General features: G+C 43.9%; 1 protein-coding gene across 5 annotated transcripts; it reads right to left on the bottom strand.

Annotated features, from left to right (window-relative positions):
• Nucleotides 1-267: 267 nt before the first annotated feature.
• On the bottom strand, nucleotides 268-18973 carry itgb4 (integrin, beta 4). 5 transcript variants are annotated; one of them, XM_052070447.1, is made up of 41 exons: nucleotides 16459-16547; nucleotides 13932-14020; nucleotides 13537-13619; nucleotides 13246-13347; nucleotides 12932-13136; nucleotides 12379-12475; nucleotides 12116-12287; nucleotides 11753-12016; nucleotides 11587-11676; nucleotides 11350-11472; nucleotides 11029-11196; nucleotides 10851-10927; nucleotides 10531-10739; nucleotides 10346-10449; nucleotides 10155-10250; nucleotides 9452-9584; nucleotides 9215-9340; nucleotides 8925-9043; nucleotides 8732-8765; nucleotides 8460-8654; nucleotides 8277-8380; nucleotides 8133-8191; nucleotides 8035-8058; nucleotides 7802-7950; nucleotides 7433-7612; nucleotides 7196-7344; nucleotides 6894-7101; nucleotides 6159-6331; nucleotides 5887-6067; nucleotides 5659-5796; nucleotides 5365-5547; nucleotides 5151-5279; nucleotides 4909-5064; nucleotides 4675-4833; nucleotides 4207-4341; nucleotides 2962-3111; nucleotides 2678-2866; nucleotides 2435-2590; nucleotides 1856-2020; nucleotides 1670-1783; nucleotides 268-1458 (listed from the first exon to the last, which is right to left on the bottom strand). In XM_052070447.1, the coding sequence occupies exons 1-41, from the start codon at nucleotides 16530-16532 to the stop codon at nucleotides 1328-1330; spliced, it is 5592 nt and encodes a 1863-aa protein (XP_051926407.1). In that variant the 5' UTR covers nucleotides 16533-16547; the 3' UTR covers nucleotides 268-1327. The 5 variants fall into 5 exon arrangements, with proteins under 5 accessions (XP_051926407.1, XP_051926409.1, XP_051926410.1 ...); XM_052070449.1 differs by lacking the exon at nucleotides 16459-16547 and adding an exon at nucleotides 18839-18973 and having other exon boundaries at nucleotides 1670-2020; XM_052070450.1 differs by lacking the exon at nucleotides 4207-4341.
• Between the last annotated feature and the right edge of the window lie 94 nt (nucleotides 18974-19067).

Here is a 19067-nt window from a genome sequence, read left to right on the forward strand (position 1 = left end):
AATGTTTGTTTGGGGGTTTTTTTTGTACATGGAGCTTGATAAACATGCTGACTAAAGGCACAACACAAAAGATGAATTGTACATTTCCCAAAGCTGCTTTGGAAGAACTAGCGCGAGCTAGAGCTGCTGACTTGCATGTACGCAGAAATTCACATCATAACTTGAATTCTGCATTGCTTGCTTCTTTGCCGAGTTGTTTGCATCTCTGCCAAAGCTTTTTTCCCCCCTCCCTCCTTCTACATCAATAAATAACCCAAAAATCCAAGATTATTTTTGATCTTTATTAAGTGCTACAAATCCGACAGAAAGAAAATACATAGGAAAGCGCATCTGTGTAAAAGTGATATCTAGATGGGTTTTTTTTCAAATTCATCCATTTCCCACATTAGGCCCAACATATCAAATGTTTTTGTAAAAGCAAAATATCTCAAATGAAGATGCAGCCCAATTTGACTCTATTTGTGCACTAAAGCAAATACAATCCTTGTCTTTATCCGTAATTTCCAAATGAACAGCTCTTAATGCGTTACAAGGACCAAAAAGGCAAAAGTAGTATCAAGTTAAAGGACTATATAACACACATTGAGTATAAAAAACATCATATAAAACGAGAAACCACGTGCATTGTATCAAATAATTTGTCGAAATGAGAAGTGTAAATACAGCAATCGGTTTGTATGTGGCATGACTGTTCGACATAATTGTGTTTTTCAATTCTTTGCACAGCACTCCCTTAACGCGCATCAATCAACATGTCACTCCAAAATTCAACCGCGCAAGGCAAATTGAAAAAATGAACCTCCAGGAATAAAAGCATCCGCAAAGAACTGAATGATTTATATTGTGGTTTTCGAAATATGTTAATGTGACACTATCACGTAATGTTAATCCTGACAAAACAGATTTACCGGACTAGGTTTGCAAGGGCCTGGTGTCATTCGGGATTAACCACGGTTAGATTAACCTGCCCGGTTTAGATACCGTGTGTTAGTTACTGGCAGTGAAGTTGTTTACTTGAGAGAAACGAAATTCATTACAGAGCGAAAAATGAATTGGAAGAGACGAGTGGTTAAAACTTGTAACAGACGCAACGAAATGGCATCCTTGCCATCTTTTTTTTTTTTTTTTACCATACAACAGGCTAGATTTTTCTTTTATCACAATCTCACACTTGCATAATTATGAATACATACTGTACATCAAGCCTGTATAAGCTGTGTGACTCTTTTTAAAAGAGAATCTCAAATGTTTGGACAATGAGAATGCAAATTGAGGCAAAAACAAACGAACGAGAGAGAAAAACCAAAAGGAAATGAAACACCTTATTTTAGGAGTCGTAAAACATTTTCTTTGTGACTGTGGTCCCTCCCATGACGCTCCTCTGGACCACTTCCTTGGTGATTTGGCGGGTCATCATGCCGCTGCTTTCTGTGTGTTGGGTGGTCATCATCATTCCATCTGGTCGAGGGAAGAACACAAATCTCAAATTAGAATAAATTTCGATGTGATATTCTGATTTTTAAGAGGATGTTTGGTCATCAATTGACCCTTTCAGGGATAGCGGTGACTACAAGCGGACAGCTTTTCATGTTTTCAGGCGACAGGTTGTCATTATAGGTGCATGAAAGGGTTTAAAAAAAAAAAGCTCAGATCTGGATTTGATTTCTACCTGAGAAGTCGTTGACCATGGTGCGCGAGATGTTGCTCAGGGCGCTCATGTCGGTTGGCATGTTGAAAATGTCCCTCCTTGTCATGGATTGATTATTGAACTGAGACAAAGCGCCTGTGAGAGAAGAAAAGTTATCCACTGGAAAATGCAACAGTGAAAGGCTGGCACAAAAAAAAAAAAGTTTACCTCCATCCTGAGACTCGATGGTGATGATGCCCTCCCTCTCGGGGCCGAAGCCCTGTGTGGTCTGAGCCTGAACTTTGAACTTGTAGGGGATGTTCTCAGTCAGGTTCGGGACTGTCAACCGGGTCTCTGCGATGTCCCCGCTCACCTGGAAGGAACGTGTGTCACCTGCACGACGCAAGAGTGAGAGAGAGGATAATGATCATAAAATATCAAACACTGGCTGTTAGGCTCTCGTGTAGGGTTGAACTGGGGCTCATGTTTTTTTTTGGGGGGGGTTGTTTTTTTAAATGTCTTTTATGCCTTTAGAATTGGGTGGACAGGACAACGTCTGGGTGAAATTAAATGAAGAAAAAAAAAAGTTAACCCCCCAGGCATTTTTTAGTTGAATTAGCCTTGTACACACAACGTTCATTCTAAATCTGGACATGAACAAAAAGAGTCTACTGGAAGAACAATATCCACAAGTCTCCAATAACAAGCAAAGAGGGAGCCAACAACAACAACTACAACAAAAAACATGACTGCAGCTTTGAGAAAAAAAAAAAATCAACACTGTGGGGAGAGCGGCGATAGCGTCACCTCCTCCGTGAAGCTGCTCGCAGGTGACCACGTAGCCTAGAATGTCTCCGTTTGGCTTCCTGGGTTTCTCCCAACTGAGCTGCAAGGAATCAGGGCTGAGAGCTGTAAAAACGAGGGGACCCGGCGCGCTCGGGGTACTCAGAGTGAACGGGGAGCCTGCCAGGGAAGAATAGAGAATACAAAGCAGACTGGTGAATGGTGAGTTCAAATCAATGGTCATTCCCAAAAGGTGATGACAGGAACCTGGCATGGGATTGAGAGGACTCTTGGGGTCGACGGCGGACTCGATGGTGATGACGCCTTCTCTTTCCTGGCCCCAGCCTTCTTGGCTTTGAGCCTTCACCTTAAACAGGTACGAATGGTTGGGCAGAAGATCCTGGATGATCACAGAGTTGTCTGCCGGGTTGGTCACATTGATGCGTTTCACTTCACCTGAGAGAGACGACACAGCGAAAAAAACCCGGAATGATTTACTGGAGTGAAAATAATACACAACAGCGTTTCCAACAACGAAAGCCCACCCTCACCTCCATTGAGCGGCTGGTAGAGCACACAGTAACCCAGGATGTCCTTCTCGCAATGGGGCTCCTGCCAGCTGACTTTCAGGGCAGTGGGACCCAGCGCTGAAAACACCAGTCGGCTCGGGGTGTCAGGGACCCCCGGGATGAGTCTTGCATCTGATGAGAGACAGTCGCGTGGGACACTCTAAGATAGGGTGTGCATTTGTAAGCAAAGTACCGTATTTTCCGCACCTAAAAGTATTCCATGAACTCAAAAGCCGACGGCATGCCTTATAATTTGATGCACCTTATGTATGGTCCAATATTCTGATTTCTTGGATGCAGTATTTTACAAGTTCTGTAAAGCGCTTTGTTGTAGCTGAAGCCGGTTGTGAAAGCCTTCGATTTAAAAAAAAAAAAGCTGTGTTGTATTGTATTCCTTTTAGCGTAGCTCCATCTAGTGGTTGCAGAATGCAACCGCAGTCTACTATTGCAGCTTCTATTCAGTGCGCCTTATAATGCGGTGCACCTAAATATGAAAACAGTTTTGAAATAGGCCATTGATTGAAAATGCGCCTTATACTCCGAAGCGCCTGATAGTGCGGAAAATATGGTACACTAAAAGGACATTTCATTAGGCAAAAAAAAACAGTCTACTCTCATTATTGTGGTCGTTCTAAGAATTTGGTCGGTTGTTGGTTCAGTTTGCACCCGAGGTAGAAGTACGGTGCCCCACTACCAGCATTTTAATCTTCCTTTATGTCCTGTATTTTATGTTTAACACAGAGCAGTGGACTAAATATGTTAATTGGTTTTAATTGTATTTATTTTAAGATATGATTTATTTGTTAAAAGACAGATTTAAAAAAAACCTCACAATTTTGTATAATAATTAGACTACGATTCTCAAAAAACTTTTTTTCTTCCGTACCGATGTACAGCAACATAGATAAAAAAATATTTAAATTAAACTCGGAAATCATGTATAATATTAATTGACAAGGGTGAAAATGCAGGACCATAATTATAATTTGTTTTATCAACTTAAGATGTAGTTGCAATTTTCCTTTCTTTTGAAAAGCATAAAAAAAAATATTTCATTCAGGAAAGGGAAACTATAATTAAAAAAATTTATATATATATATATATATATATAAATAAAAAAACAAAAATAAGAAAATAATACTCTAATAGCAGAGTTTTGTGTTGAGCTTTGAAGAAGAGCGTCGGGAATAAACGGCAGCCTTCATGCTTTCCATGCACCGCACTTACCCTGGAGCACCCTGTCCAAATTATACAGAGCTTCGTTGACCTCGGCGGACTGAGTCCTGGCCCTCGGATTCTGAGACAGGCTGTAGCCGAATTGGCTCTGAGAGGTGCTCTGCGACCCATTGAAGCCGTACACACCTGATGGCACATTGAGCGGAGGAGCCGGAAAAGAGGAGGATGCAAAGGGTGGACAAGAGAGGTTCAGAGAAAGGGTTGGAGTATACACATCAAGAGTGGTGCGTTAAGGCCAGAGGGACAGAAAAAAGCAGAGCGATAGTCAGCATAGCTCCTACAAAGACCGTTTATAACCCTGCTAGGCAACCAATAGCACCAAGCCTGTTAACATGCATCCTCTTCCAACGCATTGGCTCATGCACTTACACGGACCGCTTAGTTTTTCTTTCTTCAGACGATGCATTTAAGGACTTACAGTGTCATCACACCTGTCAATTCAACCGCTGCTAATCTTACCGAGCTCTGGAAAGTTGGTCGACATATATCCCATGACGATCGAGTCACGGATATTTTCTTCCGTGTAACCCCTCTCCGAGCGCTTCCTCATGATGACGTCCGGTGTGGCCATTCCTAGTCCGCCCATCCCACCCATCATATCAGGTCTGCGGGGGCTCCCTGTTGGAACGGAGGAGCGTTACGATTGGATGAATACCCACAAGATCTTGCGTGCTTTAATCACAGGTGTCTTACCCGGAATGTAGTTGGTGGTTGTTTCCGTGGTGAAGGAGCCGCCCCTGTAGTTCGAATTGGAAGAGGACATCGGGGAGGAGGATGACGACAAATTGCGTGTGGCGGAGCCGCCCGGGAAGAGGAAGTTCTGGTCCCACTTTCCATTCATCATGTAATCTGTGAAACAGCCAAGACAGGAGTCGGAATTGTCAACAGACCGATTCACGGAACGTCAACCGTTTGCATTCTTCCACCATACGCACCATCACCAGAAACGCTGGGCGTCTTGGACCCTGCGGGAGACTTCAGCACCTCGTTACTGTACATCAGATAGCTGTCATACTCGTCTCCCGCTTCGGCATCCACAATGGGAACATCTGGAATGATGGGAACTAAAGAAAAGACAGATAAGGAGTGTATGTTCGGGGAGTGGAAAAAATAAAGGCTCAGTAAAAGCGGGACGGAACGGTGACTTACTGGACAGAGGCCTCGCAGGCTGTGACGCCAAGTTTATGGTAGCGTCTCTGTAGGGGCCCCAACCGACTGCGTTCTTGGCGCGCACCTTGTACTGATAGGTCTGGGCACTCACAAGATTCTCAATCAAGAGCATTCGCTTCTTTGGGTTGTCGATTGTCACCTTCTTAGCGGCACCAATTTGCTCTGCGGATATGATCACAGAGATACAATATGATGACAAACACCAAATACGATGATGCGAGAGTACAGTTTTGGGATTCAAGAGTGTCTCGGGATTCACGGTAGTTCTCTTACTCAGATCATCGTCGATGGGTGTGTAGATGACCTCGTAAGCCGTGATGTTGCCATTCGTCTCTGCGGGCTCGGCCCAACTCAGCTGAGTGACTGTTGGGCTGATGACATTAAACGCAAGCCGGCCCGGTTCGCCAGGAACTGCAGGAAAACGGATGTATAGCGTTAGCGCTCAGCTGCTTCCAATGAGCGTTGTTAGCCAATAATCCCGAACGCCAAAGAAACGATTACCGTCTTCCAGAGTTTGACAGGAAACGACGTCTGTCTCCTTGCCATCTCCGAACGAATTGTAGGCCGACACTCGCATCTCGTAGTCACAGTAGGGATACAGATTGGTCAGCTCAGCTTGAGGAGTCTTGACATCTAAGACCTGAGCATCTTTCTCTGGGTCGCCGTAGATCCAATACTTCACCTAAAAGACAAAAAAAAGGTACAGTTGACGAGAACGGTGATGTTACAGAGACAAAGAGGGTAAGAATTCAATTTCTGTTCAATTGGTGTACCTTGTACCCCATGGGGTTACCGGGCGGTGGGTCCCAGTTGAGGCGGATGCTTCGGGGTCCGGTTGCTTTGGCCCTCGGGTTTCCGGGAGCATGAAGGCGACCGCCAAACGAGGTATTTTTGGGAGATACAAAACCTTTCTGCTGCGTCTGGGCCAATTCGGGAGATCTTGGGCCTACGGGAAGTAAAATAAGTGATTTCAACAAATGACTGCAAAAACTCCAACTCCTCCTCTACTACACTCTACCTCCTTCTACAACATTGACAACAGTATTCTTCCTTTCTCCAATTGTGACATTGCAACTAGGCTCCAACAGCTCCAACTGGAAGGAGTCGGGCTGACCCAGGGCAAAGTGGGTTCTTGGGTCAATCACTATATTCTTCTCTGTCTCTCCAGGCTTAAACTTCAGAAGGCCGGAGAGGTCCAAGCGTTGGCCCTTCTTTGTGCGCCATTTCACCAGAGCGGCGCTGTCCTGGTTGCGAGTGCGTACCACCGGGATGGTGTAATTTGGATCAGATGTAGTGAAGTTCTGGGTGCCCCTCTTGAACATTATCACACTGGGCTCTGATTATAAATCAAACAAGAATCAATGTGTCCGGACAATGTTTCTCCTACTTTGACTGAGCCAAGGCACATATTTAACATGACAAAAATATCATGATACGTTGCTGGCACATATAGACGAACAACATTTTTAGACCAATCAAGTGAAACTGAAAAATCGAAATCTTCCCACCTGGTGGATCGGCGATCGTGACAGTAGTTCTCGGGTAGCGTCCGAGTTTAGCGCCCTGTCGCGGGTTACTGAGGTCCATGACGAACTGTTTGACTTGTTTCTCATCCAGGAGGGCATCTTTCTCACCCAGTTCAAGCAAACGAACCGGAACCGTTTTCTGGGTCTCACCAGGACCGTAAGTGAGATCTCCATCCACAGTCACGTAGTCCTGAAATACAGACGGGGAGTTTTATGTTAGTCTCGTTGGTAGAATGTGTATGAGACCAGTGCAAATAGATACTGCATCAATCCACTTTGGTGACCTTTTTATCCTTAGCTGTGAGATCTCGCGTACGGTAGGAGACTTGTGAGCGTCCGTCCTCAATGATCTCTCGACTAATCGGAATATTGGCCACGCCGTCCTGTCGACTGTATGTGTAGGCCGGCTGGAGGAATGAAAACACGCTGGAGGCTTGGGAGAGGAGATAAGAGCCTCCGTTATTGCAATCAGGACATCATGACATAATCGTCGTTATTTTCACTGTTTTTTTTTTCCTGACCATGTTCTTTGATGATGGTGATGTTCACCAAGCGTTTTCCAATCTTGGCAATTCCAAGCGGCACGTCCATGGCCTCCACCAGTAGCTGCTTCTTGTCGTCATCTTCCTCCTTGGCAAAGAGCGGCACGTGAACATCTATCGATTCGACACCTTCTTGGAACTCGATCGCTCCTGCAGCCTCTGTGGAGATAAAAGAAAGAAAAAAATCGCCATGTTAAGTACTGTGGAATTTCCTGAAGCACATTTGCAAAAAGCTGTACATGCAAACGTCCATATTACAAACCAGCAGGCTATTTTTAGAGCCGATATTTTAATGCAGGAGTCGTCAATATTATAGCTTGATATACAGTATATACATTTCCGACACACCTCTGTCTGTGGCAACCGTGTAGTAGCCGGGCAACACTTTAAGGTCACTGAAATGTCCGGACTGGACATTTCTCTCAGTCAGCTTGACGATTTCAGGGTAGCTGCTGCGAGGGGCGGACAGGATGGTGTCCACGATGGTGTAGTCTTGCCTGGAGATCACAAGGGGAGAAAGATTTCAACATTGGGTTTTCGGCGATCGCAGAAATATACACTGTAAACGGAAGGATGTTTACCTTTTCCCTGCATTTCTCTGCGTTCTGCAACAAAAAGGACAGCTGATGTCACGAGGGTGCAGATATACTCGTGTACACTGTGAGAAGTCACATCTTACCTAAATGAGGTCTTCTGCATTTTCTGGGCCCCGGGAATTTGCTTGTAGACCTCATAAAGCTGAATTAAAGGAAATACAGACCTCCAGTGAGATGTACGTACAATCATTCGCGTGGTTACAAACGCACTCAAGATTTCAACTCACGTTCTCTGAGACTTCTTTACGAAGTTGTTCTGAATCCCTCGAATCGGGACGAGACAAATTCTCCGAAAAGCGCCGGTTAAGACGCAGGGAGATTGGATACTGAACTATAAAAAAGGAAGAAGAATCCAAATTTGAAATCCTCTTCAGGATTCGAACATCTGTAAAGATGTAATGTGCACTTACTGGTTTCTTTAGGGTTAGGCTTGACTAGAACCTGGGGATGGTTGGGACTTCGGTGCACATTATCTGTCACCTTCCAGCGGACCACATCGGTTCCTTTGGGAGGCCCTGTTCTCACCATAGGTGTGTCCAGGTGGTCTGAGGTGAGCAGAGACTGCCGGAGAAGATACTCATCCTCCTTGAATCCAACCATGCGACCTAACGAAACACGAAAAAGCCGCATGAATAGTCATCTACGTTGGAAATAAAGAGGATTCACAAAATTGACGTCCTACCTTTCTGACAGCAAGGCAGCAAGGCAAGGCAGCTCTTTGGAGAGACACACAAAAAAAAAACAGTTTCAGCGTCACCGCAAAGTGACAATCAAGGCTTTCTGATCTATTCTGACTTAGAAATATTTTCTTCCCCTGTTGTCAGATTTTTTTTTTTAACAATATACAGGCAAACCCGTCTTTCCTATTTTCTTACCTGGCAGCACGTTTTACAGCAGGCACAGTATTTCCAGCAGCAGAGCGACAAAAGTGCCAGCAGTAACAAGAGGAACAAGAGGAGTGGGAGGAGCCATAGGAGGCTGGCAGCCGGACAATCTGGAGAAAATCAGAAAAAAAAAATCTGTTAAAATGACAATTATACACAGCACGTACATCTAAAAAACTGAATAATAAGTGAGCAGGAATTTTTCACGTCAGCGAAAGAATCATCTCTTCAGCAAAGGCCGTTTCACTTTTTTGGGGAGGGGGAATAAAATTTGAGATGACCTTTCTTCTCGAGCATTTGGACCTCCAAGTCTTTCGATGTCTGGTCTTTGGGGTTTTCCACCGTGTAGTGGTATGTGCAGTCGTCATCCTCGTCGCGGAAACTGCACTTTTCAAGGACACTGTCCGCTGAAATCACATACGGATCATTTCAAACTACTGGCATGATGGTAAAATGTCGGAGTAACGATGAGTTTATGAAAGGTGACCCTATGGTTGCAAAACAATCATTTCCAGCACCTTCTTTGAGTTCGTCCACCATGATGATTCTGAAAGGACACTTGTCACATTCCTTCTTGTCCTTCTTCTCTCCCGTCTTCCAAGCCTGACACTGAGCACAACTCCTTGTGGCCTCACACACACCCAACTGAGCCTGCGCAGAGCAAAATATGAGTTTAAAAACTGGAAAAACAAAAAGTACCAATCTGTAAATCCGTCATTGGGATAAAACCAATGTCGAATAACAGATTGGAATTTGTCACGTCCTTGTCGAGTTGTAGGCAACAGAAGAAGAGGAACCACCCATGTACAGTTCAGTTGTATTTAACTTTGGCCTTCAATACACTTTCATTTAACCTTGATGGACTCTTTGTTTTGAAATCATTATTTAGGTACAGTTATGGATTTAATGTTATTTCCAGTGAATGTATTGGTTTTAAGGAGTACGTTTTGAGTTTTTTTTTCCTTCCTATGTTGAAACCCTTTCAGGGACAGCGTTCACTGCAGTAGACAGCCGATGTTCCAGTGGTTTACAAATAATACTATATAATATTAGGCTCCGCAACGCCGGGCGACGCTTGTGAGGATAAAGTTCACCAAAATGATTGCTCATTCACAATTTTTTGGGATGTGAAGTGAGCATCACGAATACACATTCATAATCACATGAATCCGTAATACACGCACGGTAGATGAACGAAACCGACACATGACATCGAGGTACCTGGAAATTTGGCTCACAGGTTGACGTCATTTCAAGACCGGTTGTTGGACACTCGCACAGACCGCAAACGCATTTCCCACGTCCATTGCACACACCCTGAAACGGGTAACAACAGTAAGACATCCAATGAAAACACAAACGTTGATGAATGAAATGAACAGACCGGAAGAAAAAAAAACTGGTCTACTGACCCCCCTGCTGTCCAGACAGGTCTGGTTGCTCCTGGGACACTGACAGGCATTTCCCTCCCAGCCGTCGGAACATACACAACGGCCCATAATGCAGGAGCCACGATCTGATTTGATTTAAGAGGGGAAAAAGCAAACGTGCGAATGAGCACCAAACCCGAAAACACGTGTGTCAACGATTGCCGTACCGTTACACAGGAAGCCTCCGAATCGCGGACACTGGGTTCTATCGTACTGGCAGTAAGGCCCTTCGAACTGGTCAGGGTTGTAGCACACACAGGTTCCACACTCCAAACAATCACCACGACCTGAACAAGGTTCCGCCGATCCCGGGCCGATACACAGGCGGGTATCGAGTGCCGAAGCGCTCGCTGAACAGTTACAGAACGTACTCAGCCTGAACCAAACACCAAGAAAGAACAAAGAACCATTCAGTAAGAAATTGTTCTTAATCGACCCCAAATATGTGATTTTTCTTTTTTCTTTTTTTTTTTAAGGTGAATCTCACCAGCCATCGTGGCACTGGCACTTCCCACACACAAGGTCTCCGTTGCCATGGCATCTGGGTGCATTCCGGATGGCAGTCTGGAGGACAAAAGCGGAGTAAGAATTAGGATAAAAGGGCCAAGCCCCGCCCCCCAACCCGAGCAATTTAGAGAATTCCCAGAGGTTAAACGTGCATCTACCTTCTCGCAGTCACAAGTCGGACACAGAACTCTGGCATTAACGTTCACAGCAGAGTTAAAGGTCGTCGGTTTGACTCTCATAATGCCCTCTTTTTCATCCAAAGGCATTTTACAGACCGGATAGTCGTCGATCATCCTTTGGGCTTTGAGTCGCATCTTGAATTTGCCCTTTGAACAACACCGATCCAAGTGTTAAAGCGAGATTGTGTGCTTTGTTACGAATGTGATTTACTGACAAACAAGTAATGAGAAGTGACATCTCCATACTAAGACAAGATACAGGGTGTTTATAGGTTACTAACAGGTTGTTTAGTCACTTACAATCGCACCGGGCTTGAAATCAAAGGCTCCTCCTTCTGCAATCTTCTCACTGGTGGATAGGAACTGAGCCTCAAAGGCTTTGGGTCTATCCTCCGCACGAATATCCATCTTTGAACGGATACTCTGAAAGAATACGCAGTGGCACAAGAGACTCGTTTTGTCCACGGTTGTCTGTTTTGAGGTCTCATGGGAGCACCTGCAGGATTTATTAATATTATTATTATTATTTTTTTTTACCTTAAAAGCCATTTCCATGACTTGCAGGATGTTGGAAGAGTCTTCCTGCAGTAAGCCCACCTCAGCAATGGGGAAATACTTTTGGAGTTTCTGAACAAACAAGCGATATTGAGCGATCGTGTCGAAGATAAGATAAGACATATGTCAAGTAAAATAAACCGCCTACCTTGTAGTACGAGTAGGAGTGGTTGGTGACGGCGAATACGGGAATAATGTTGTGTTTGCCAAGCAGACGGACCAGCGTGGGTATGGAGGGGTAATCCTGCTCGGTAGCCTCCGTGTATCTCCCTTCGCCGTCCAGGTGACAGAGCTCGTCGTTGCGGCGCAGGATACCCGACAGCACGTTAGCGCCGTCGGCCTCGTAGTGGAAGGCGGACTCGGTGGAGAAAACCAGCAGATGCGTGCTGTGTTCGCGCCAACCGATCTTATCCTGGGGCAAATGAAAAAGCAATCCGTGAAGAAGTTGATTTCGGTTTGGTTGCTTTTGAATCGCGGAAGAAATTGTCCATCCGGATGCGTGTTCTCTGACCCCGCAAACTGCGGCCTGCAGTATGGCATCAAAACCTCCCTCGGGGGCGTCCAGATTGCCGGAGATTCTTTCTTTTTGAAGCTCGCTGGTAAAGAAGTTCAAGTCTTTGGTCAGCTTGATGACGTTCTCGAAAGAGAAGGGAGGGTCACTGTTGGGCCATGGTTTTGCAAGTCTGAAGGAAAGGACAAGGGAGGGATAACAATGACATTGAGAGAGAGTATGTTAGGCACTGCTGAATGTGTTAAGAGCGCAGTATCGCTTACTTTTCAGGCCTCATGTCGGTTTGGGGCTCAATGACCTTGTCCACAAACTTTCCAAATCCGATGGTGTAGTCATCGGATAGTTTCTTCACAAGTGACGCTGTAAAAGACAAAGACCACATCACGGAATGAGAAAAAATTAAATAAAATAGCATAGCGATAGATTGGGCGGCCCGGTAGTCCAGTGGTTAGCACGTCGGCTTCACAGTGCAGAGGTACCGGGTTTGATTCCAGCTGCGGCCTCCCTGTGTGGAGTTTGCATGTTCTCCCCGGGCCTGCGTGGGTTTTCTCCGGGTGCTCCGGTTTCCTCCCACATTCCAAAAACATGCGTGGCAGGCTGATTGAACACTCTAAATTGTCCCTAGGTGTGAGTGTGAGTGCGAATGGTTGTTCGTTTCTGTGTGCCCTGCGATTGGCTGGCAACCGATTCAGGGTGTTCCCTGCCTACTGCCCGAAGACTGCTGGGATAGGCTCCAGCACCCCCCCGCGACCCTGGTGAGGATCAAGCGGCTCGGAAGATGAATGAATGAATGAGCGATAGATTTGAGGCGCTCACCCAGCTCCTGACCCATCCTCTTCAAGTTGTCCAAATCGTCTTCCATGGAGTTGGAGAAGTCCATAAGGATGTACAGATCAAGAGGGCCTTTGGTCGGAGCAAAGACTTCCACGTCGATCATCTTCTCCTCCCCCGGCAGAAAAGACATACTCAGCTGCTGCGGGGACACCTGCGACTGCGCCATTCGGACGTCGATCAGTTGTTTCTGCACGGCGACGAACAACCATGTGGGAGGAAAAAAATTGGAAGGTTCCACCATTCGTTTTTGCGTACCATCAATGATGAAATGATTTTGAAGCGACGTTAAGACGAACCCTTTCGATCTTCATGCTACTTTGGGCTGTGATCACGGCCGCGGCGCTGCAGCCATGAGCCAGAATGTTTTCATACAGGTCGCAGCGTGGTCCATTAAAGGTCTTGGAAAGAAAGGCATTTAAGTCACTATGTCTCAGAATCATGATCACCCACATGGAAAAAAAATGAATATTTGCTGGCTGGATGTGAAGCATGTTCCCATTTTAACTCATTCACTCCCAAAGACGTTTTTAAACGTCTTTTCAGATTTGGTCCATAATTGGCTGGTATTGAATGAGTTAAGCTCTGACCTCATCAGGACAGTAGGCACAGCCTTTTCCCACTTGCAGGCAATCTGAGCAGGTTTTGGACCTGGTGGCAAAGCAGTAGTTGGCTGTGGAGCACAGAGGGGAATTTAGGAGGCGGGTGATGGACCACATATCAAAGAAAGTAAGAATAGACCAAACGTTGAATGGTTACACCCACACACACGCAGCGCACAAAATCTGGCTTCTTCTGAAAGCGTTTCTTATCATTCGTCATACAACAAAGAGCACGACAGACGCTTGCACACAATGAAAATGAGAAAATATGCACAGGCTCATGGAATTTCTTAAATCACGTAGAGTCTGTTAAGACGAGTAAAAGTTACAAAAAAAATAAAAAATACAACCCGAACAGACATAATGGAGGTGGCCATCTGTACCTTCAGTGTAAGAGCAGCTCATGAGAATGAGCAAAAGCCCAAGGCCCACTGAGAGATGTAGCGTCCATCTCCCCATCGCCTTCCTGCACCTGAAAAACAAACGCACAAATAGCTAAAAGGCTAAAAAAAAAAAAAATTAGCAAGAAAAATGAGAAAGATATCACTCGAACCACCTGCACTTTCCCTTGGTCAAGGCTGACCAAAAGTAAACAGAGCCAGACATGAAGAGTGACATTTACACAGTATCCCGTTAAAAAATATGCAGTTGTCAAGACGTCAAGTGTATTTCTCACAAATTTTCAGAAGCAATGCGGGTAACTTTTTCAACATTGCTCTTCATACCTGAATGGAGGGAGTTAAGTAATGATATGTTTCGCGCAGTTCCAGTTGGTGTGATATGTGCGACGGGTAGGGGAAAATGCAGGGCGGGGTGTGGAAGTACCCGCCGCATGCCTTGTTGAGTCCTTATTTCGTCAACATGGTTTAAACTCATGCGGGAATCATGCTTGGAAAAATGAACAAAGGACAGAGTGTGGCCTGAAAATGGAAATAGCCCCATAGTCATCTACTGTGTGTGGACAGCAGGGATACAATAGTTTAGGATTTTTCATGATAATTTATTGATATTTACCTTTTACTTAAAAAAAAATTAATTAGCTTCATTTTCCTTTTGTTTAATAAAAGGTTTCAATATATATTTTGTGATAAAGTAATTTACAATTTCTAAGGCAACTGTTCAACTCTGAAATTGGCCTACTGAAATTAAAACATGTAAAATAAACCCCAAAAGTCATGCATGAAATGAACTGAAAACAAAGGACATTTTTGCAGTAATTTAAGTTTTTTTTAATGATTTTTATAAATGTCTCATGTTTTCTTTTTTTTAAACACTCTTTATTTTACTTTGTTAACACTTTTTTGAATTGTTTTGTTGTTGTTATTTTAATAGTTTTGGTCACCTATAACAACTTTGGTGGGCAGACAGTCCACGTCACAAATAACAACATTGAAAATAAACTAATACATAAAAGAAAGCTTGTTTGTTCAGGGATGATTTACAATTTCAAGAAAGAATTTCTCCTGAGGGTGCTAGAATGACCAATCCAAGTAAAAAATAAATAAATACAGCCTGAAAACACATGGGAAAGACACCTTAACACCTCCTTGTGAGTGTGAGCTGACCACACCGATGTGTGCGTCTATCTATCACATAAATCACTGACAACACTAGGTCTGGGCAGACAAACCAGCTTCTTTCTTCCAAAACATAACCATCAATCACAGAGATGTGTGCTGAAAAAAGCCTTTTTGTTCAAGTATGCAGGTGATCAGCCCACTGGCGGTAAACTTTGGGAGGGGTCTCACCCCAACGGTGACGCGTCACGTTTTGGGTCAAGTTTGGTTGGACATATCACATTCATCTAAAAGCACTTAAAAACAAAAGAGGAACCTGAAGCTATTGCTGTGGGTGACCTTGGGGGGGGGGGGGGGGGAGGGGGAATACACATCGACACTGCACACAGGTATATGTGACCCACAATATAAGCATTTGGCATTCTTTCATTTCAGAGTATGTATGTTGAAATACCTACAGTGGCATGAGAACGCCCTCTAGTGGTGCGCAAAAGAATCACTGAATTAAATGTTTAAAATGCGCATAATGTCACACTTGCAACTTTTGTTTTGTTTTGAAACCAGTACAAGACATGTGCTAAGTACAGTTGACTTATGTTTAACTCGATGCTCGATGTGAAAAGTTTCAGAACCGCTGAGTTGGAGATGACAGAAATGAAAAAAAGATATTCGATACTTGAATCAGCGATAGTGCGTATGACAGAGTTGCATAACACACACTCAATCAAAAGTCACTTGGCCCTTTGGTCACAAGCGAATATGAACGAGGAGTCAGCAGGCGAATTGCAGTGAAAACAATGGAAACTTCAGGATCATTTGTGACCATGAATTTTAAAAAAGAAAAGTCAAAATAAACAAACCTGTTCCTGATGATCACACACCAGTCTGAGTTTTAAAAAAAAAGTCCAACAATAATAAAATGGAGAGAAAAAAAATCCCCACTAAATCCTCTTTGGCATGTGTGATCCAACAGTTTGGGCAAAGTGCGTATCCACCTGCAGTGAAAAGCAAAATCTACAAATCCGAGTACACACACACCCAGAAGAGAAAAAAATAGTAAAAACTGAGTCCTGTTTCTGACTTTACTTCGTCCCTCTTGTGCAGTCGGGTCCGGTCAAATATTGACTGAATTGCCCATAAAATGGAGAGGCAAATGTATGTGTGTGTGAGATCGAGAGATTCAGAGCGACTGACGGAACGCGACTTTGTCTGCAGTGGCTTGATCCCTCCTTTAAGTTGAGCGCGCGCACGCACACACTCACACACCCTTTCCAGGTGAGTAGCAAACACATGGAGGGTTAACTCCCTTCCCGAACCTCTATCTCTTCCACACCCTGTTACAAGTTAAAAAAAGTTCCACACCTCTGCCACATTCCACTCCGACAGCCGTTACCTGTGTGGGCTTGAGCTTAGGGGCCAGGCCCCTCCTTCCGTGGCCTTTTCCCAAAACTCTTGGGAGTGGCGCATGGAGCTAAAACTCTGCCTTCAGGCTATGGGAAACATTGTGTGTGCGAATGTTGTGTCCACACAAACGTGCCCTCATCTTGATGGCCGTCCCTCCACATATTTTGATATGAACACAGTATCATAACTGGACTTGCTGCATTGCGTAAAAAAAAAAAGGTGCCCGCGTGGCGCAGAACGTGATACTCAATCCTCAAGTGCTCCACATTTACAAAGACGCCTTAACAAAGCTATGTGGACTTGTTTTGTAATGGGGAGAACAATCCGGATAAGACTGTGGCAACCAGAAGTAGGAGTTTAATTTTTTTTTTATAATAACAGACAAAATTAGGTCATTGTCTTTCATATTAGCAATATCAGCAGGCGTTTTGCATCAACAGTATACCAACAGTTCCATGAAGAAAATGATTTTTGTTCCGATTGTCATCAGAATCCTTCAGACCAAAATAAATAAATAAATAAATAATGGCGGGTTCTTGCATCTCTTTAATGCCATGACACGCATATCAGGCAGTGTGACGCACCGGCGCAGTATAAGTTTGAACAAACACTCAGAAGTGACACAGCATGCAGTAATTCACTTTTAGAGCGATGTGTCCTCTTCGTCATATTCGTTGAAACAAAGCTTTAGAGTTATCTGGAGAATGTAGTGATATGATGTGATTCATTTTCCGTCTCCCTGCGGCAATAAACAAACTATGATTGTGAAACCATGTCCGGTCATGTCCAATTATGTGTTTAATGCAAATGAGGTCTGGTAAGAAAAAAAAAACATGTAACACACTAATCCCAATATATGAATTCATTAAGTTGCTAATTTGGCATACTTACTATATAAAGCCAACAAGTTTGAATAAGCCTTTCGCGCCAGTTGAGCTGCAAACCAGCAACGGGTGGTGCATTACAATAATCAACAACAAATATTGAATATATGCCGTCTGTGAACTTTTTTAGTTTCTGCAATGCCACGCATGATGAACTGACATTCAAAAGAAAGTACGGTTCTCTGACACACGTGTGGGAAGCAGTGGGTTAACCCAGCCGTGGCGGGAGAGTCGCCTTTTCTTCTCACACTGTACATACCACAATGGCCAGTGTGAACGGTGGCATACAAAAGTCCTGCCCCTAGCAACCAGATCGGGTTTACTACAAAAGTGAATTTCTTCTTCAAGGGGAATAACATTCTGCAGGAAGCTCCACAGCTTCCTCCTCCCCTTCCTTGTTTTATTACAGCTGACACTTCGTCCTTGGTGGTGGTCGTTCAGGACGAAATAAAATTTTACACTGTAAATAAAAGTATGTGTGACATGGTACACCCTCGACTGGTTACCAGTGAATAGCAAGGCTAATTTAAAAAGACAACAATTTGCTCCCATCTGCAATTTACTCCACTCAGGTGCAACATGTATAGTGTATACAGTATTAAAATTAGAGCTCGTATTGGCACCCGAAATTCTATTTCCCTAATTGTGTTTATTTTGTTGGTGGCTTTTGTTGCATTACCGCCGGTGGGAAAAGGGGGTAGTAAAGCGCAAAAAGTATTTGGCAACTGCTAAAATACAGTAGACGAAGAAATTGACCAAAGGAGGGAAAATGGAAGTAAATAACACGAAGAGGAAAAGAAACAAGAAAGAATAGGGAGTAGAGCAAAGAAACGAGAAAATGAACAAAATAAAAAGGCGAAAAGAAATCCAACAATAATAATAATAATAAAAAATAAATAAATAGACGACAGTCATGTATTACCACGGGTGGCCACAGTTAGCATGCGGAAAAGATGGCAGTAATGCAGCAAAAGTATTTGCTGACTCTCACAAAAAAAAAAGTCGTAGAAGTAGTTGTTGTGGGCCAAAACAACAACCACGATTTAAGCTTTGGCCTCAAAGTGATGCGTGATTCAAGCCATTTTTCTTTTCTTCATGATGGATCTTTTTGAATGGTTGGACTCATAGTCTGGAGCAATTTATAGTAATCAATCATACAGGTAACCGGAAGCCCCTGAAAAAAGCCAATTTGAGCATCATAAACTGAGGCAAGATTCAAACCCAGAACCTCTTGACCATGAGACAGACACTAACCACTTTCCATATTTTTACAAAAATGTGATGACAGTTTGGTTGACTCTTTCATTAAATTCACGAAAAAGTCTCACATATCATATAGCAGGTGCCAATGAAACGACAAGGTAGACTTAACTATGAGTCATTGTCACAAACAAACAAAACGTAGATTGAACTGCAAACTATTCAAATGCACTACCAGCCACAGTTGCAATTATGCTTAATCTTGAATGTGCCTTGAATACTCACAATTAACAAGATGTTATCCTTATGAAGTGGAGGCATTAAGGTCCATGGGCTGCTCCCTTCAAACAAGCTACTGGAAAACTACTCAACTAAAAATTGCCTTTCGTTTTACAGGAGCCAGCTTTCTCTTCGCTCGCACGCTCAATGTGAGCCTGCTCTGAGAGCTCCTCACCAATTTACATGACAAAAAAACTGCGCCTGCTCTTGGATCACTGAGCTCATTCAGAAATGA

This window comes from Hippocampus zosterae, chromosome 7 (assembly GCF_025434085.1).
Source record: "Hippocampus zosterae strain Florida chromosome 7, ASM2543408v3, whole genome shotgun sequence".
Taxonomy (NCBI): Eukaryota; Metazoa; Chordata; class Actinopteri; order Syngnathiformes; family Syngnathidae; genus Hippocampus; species Hippocampus zosterae.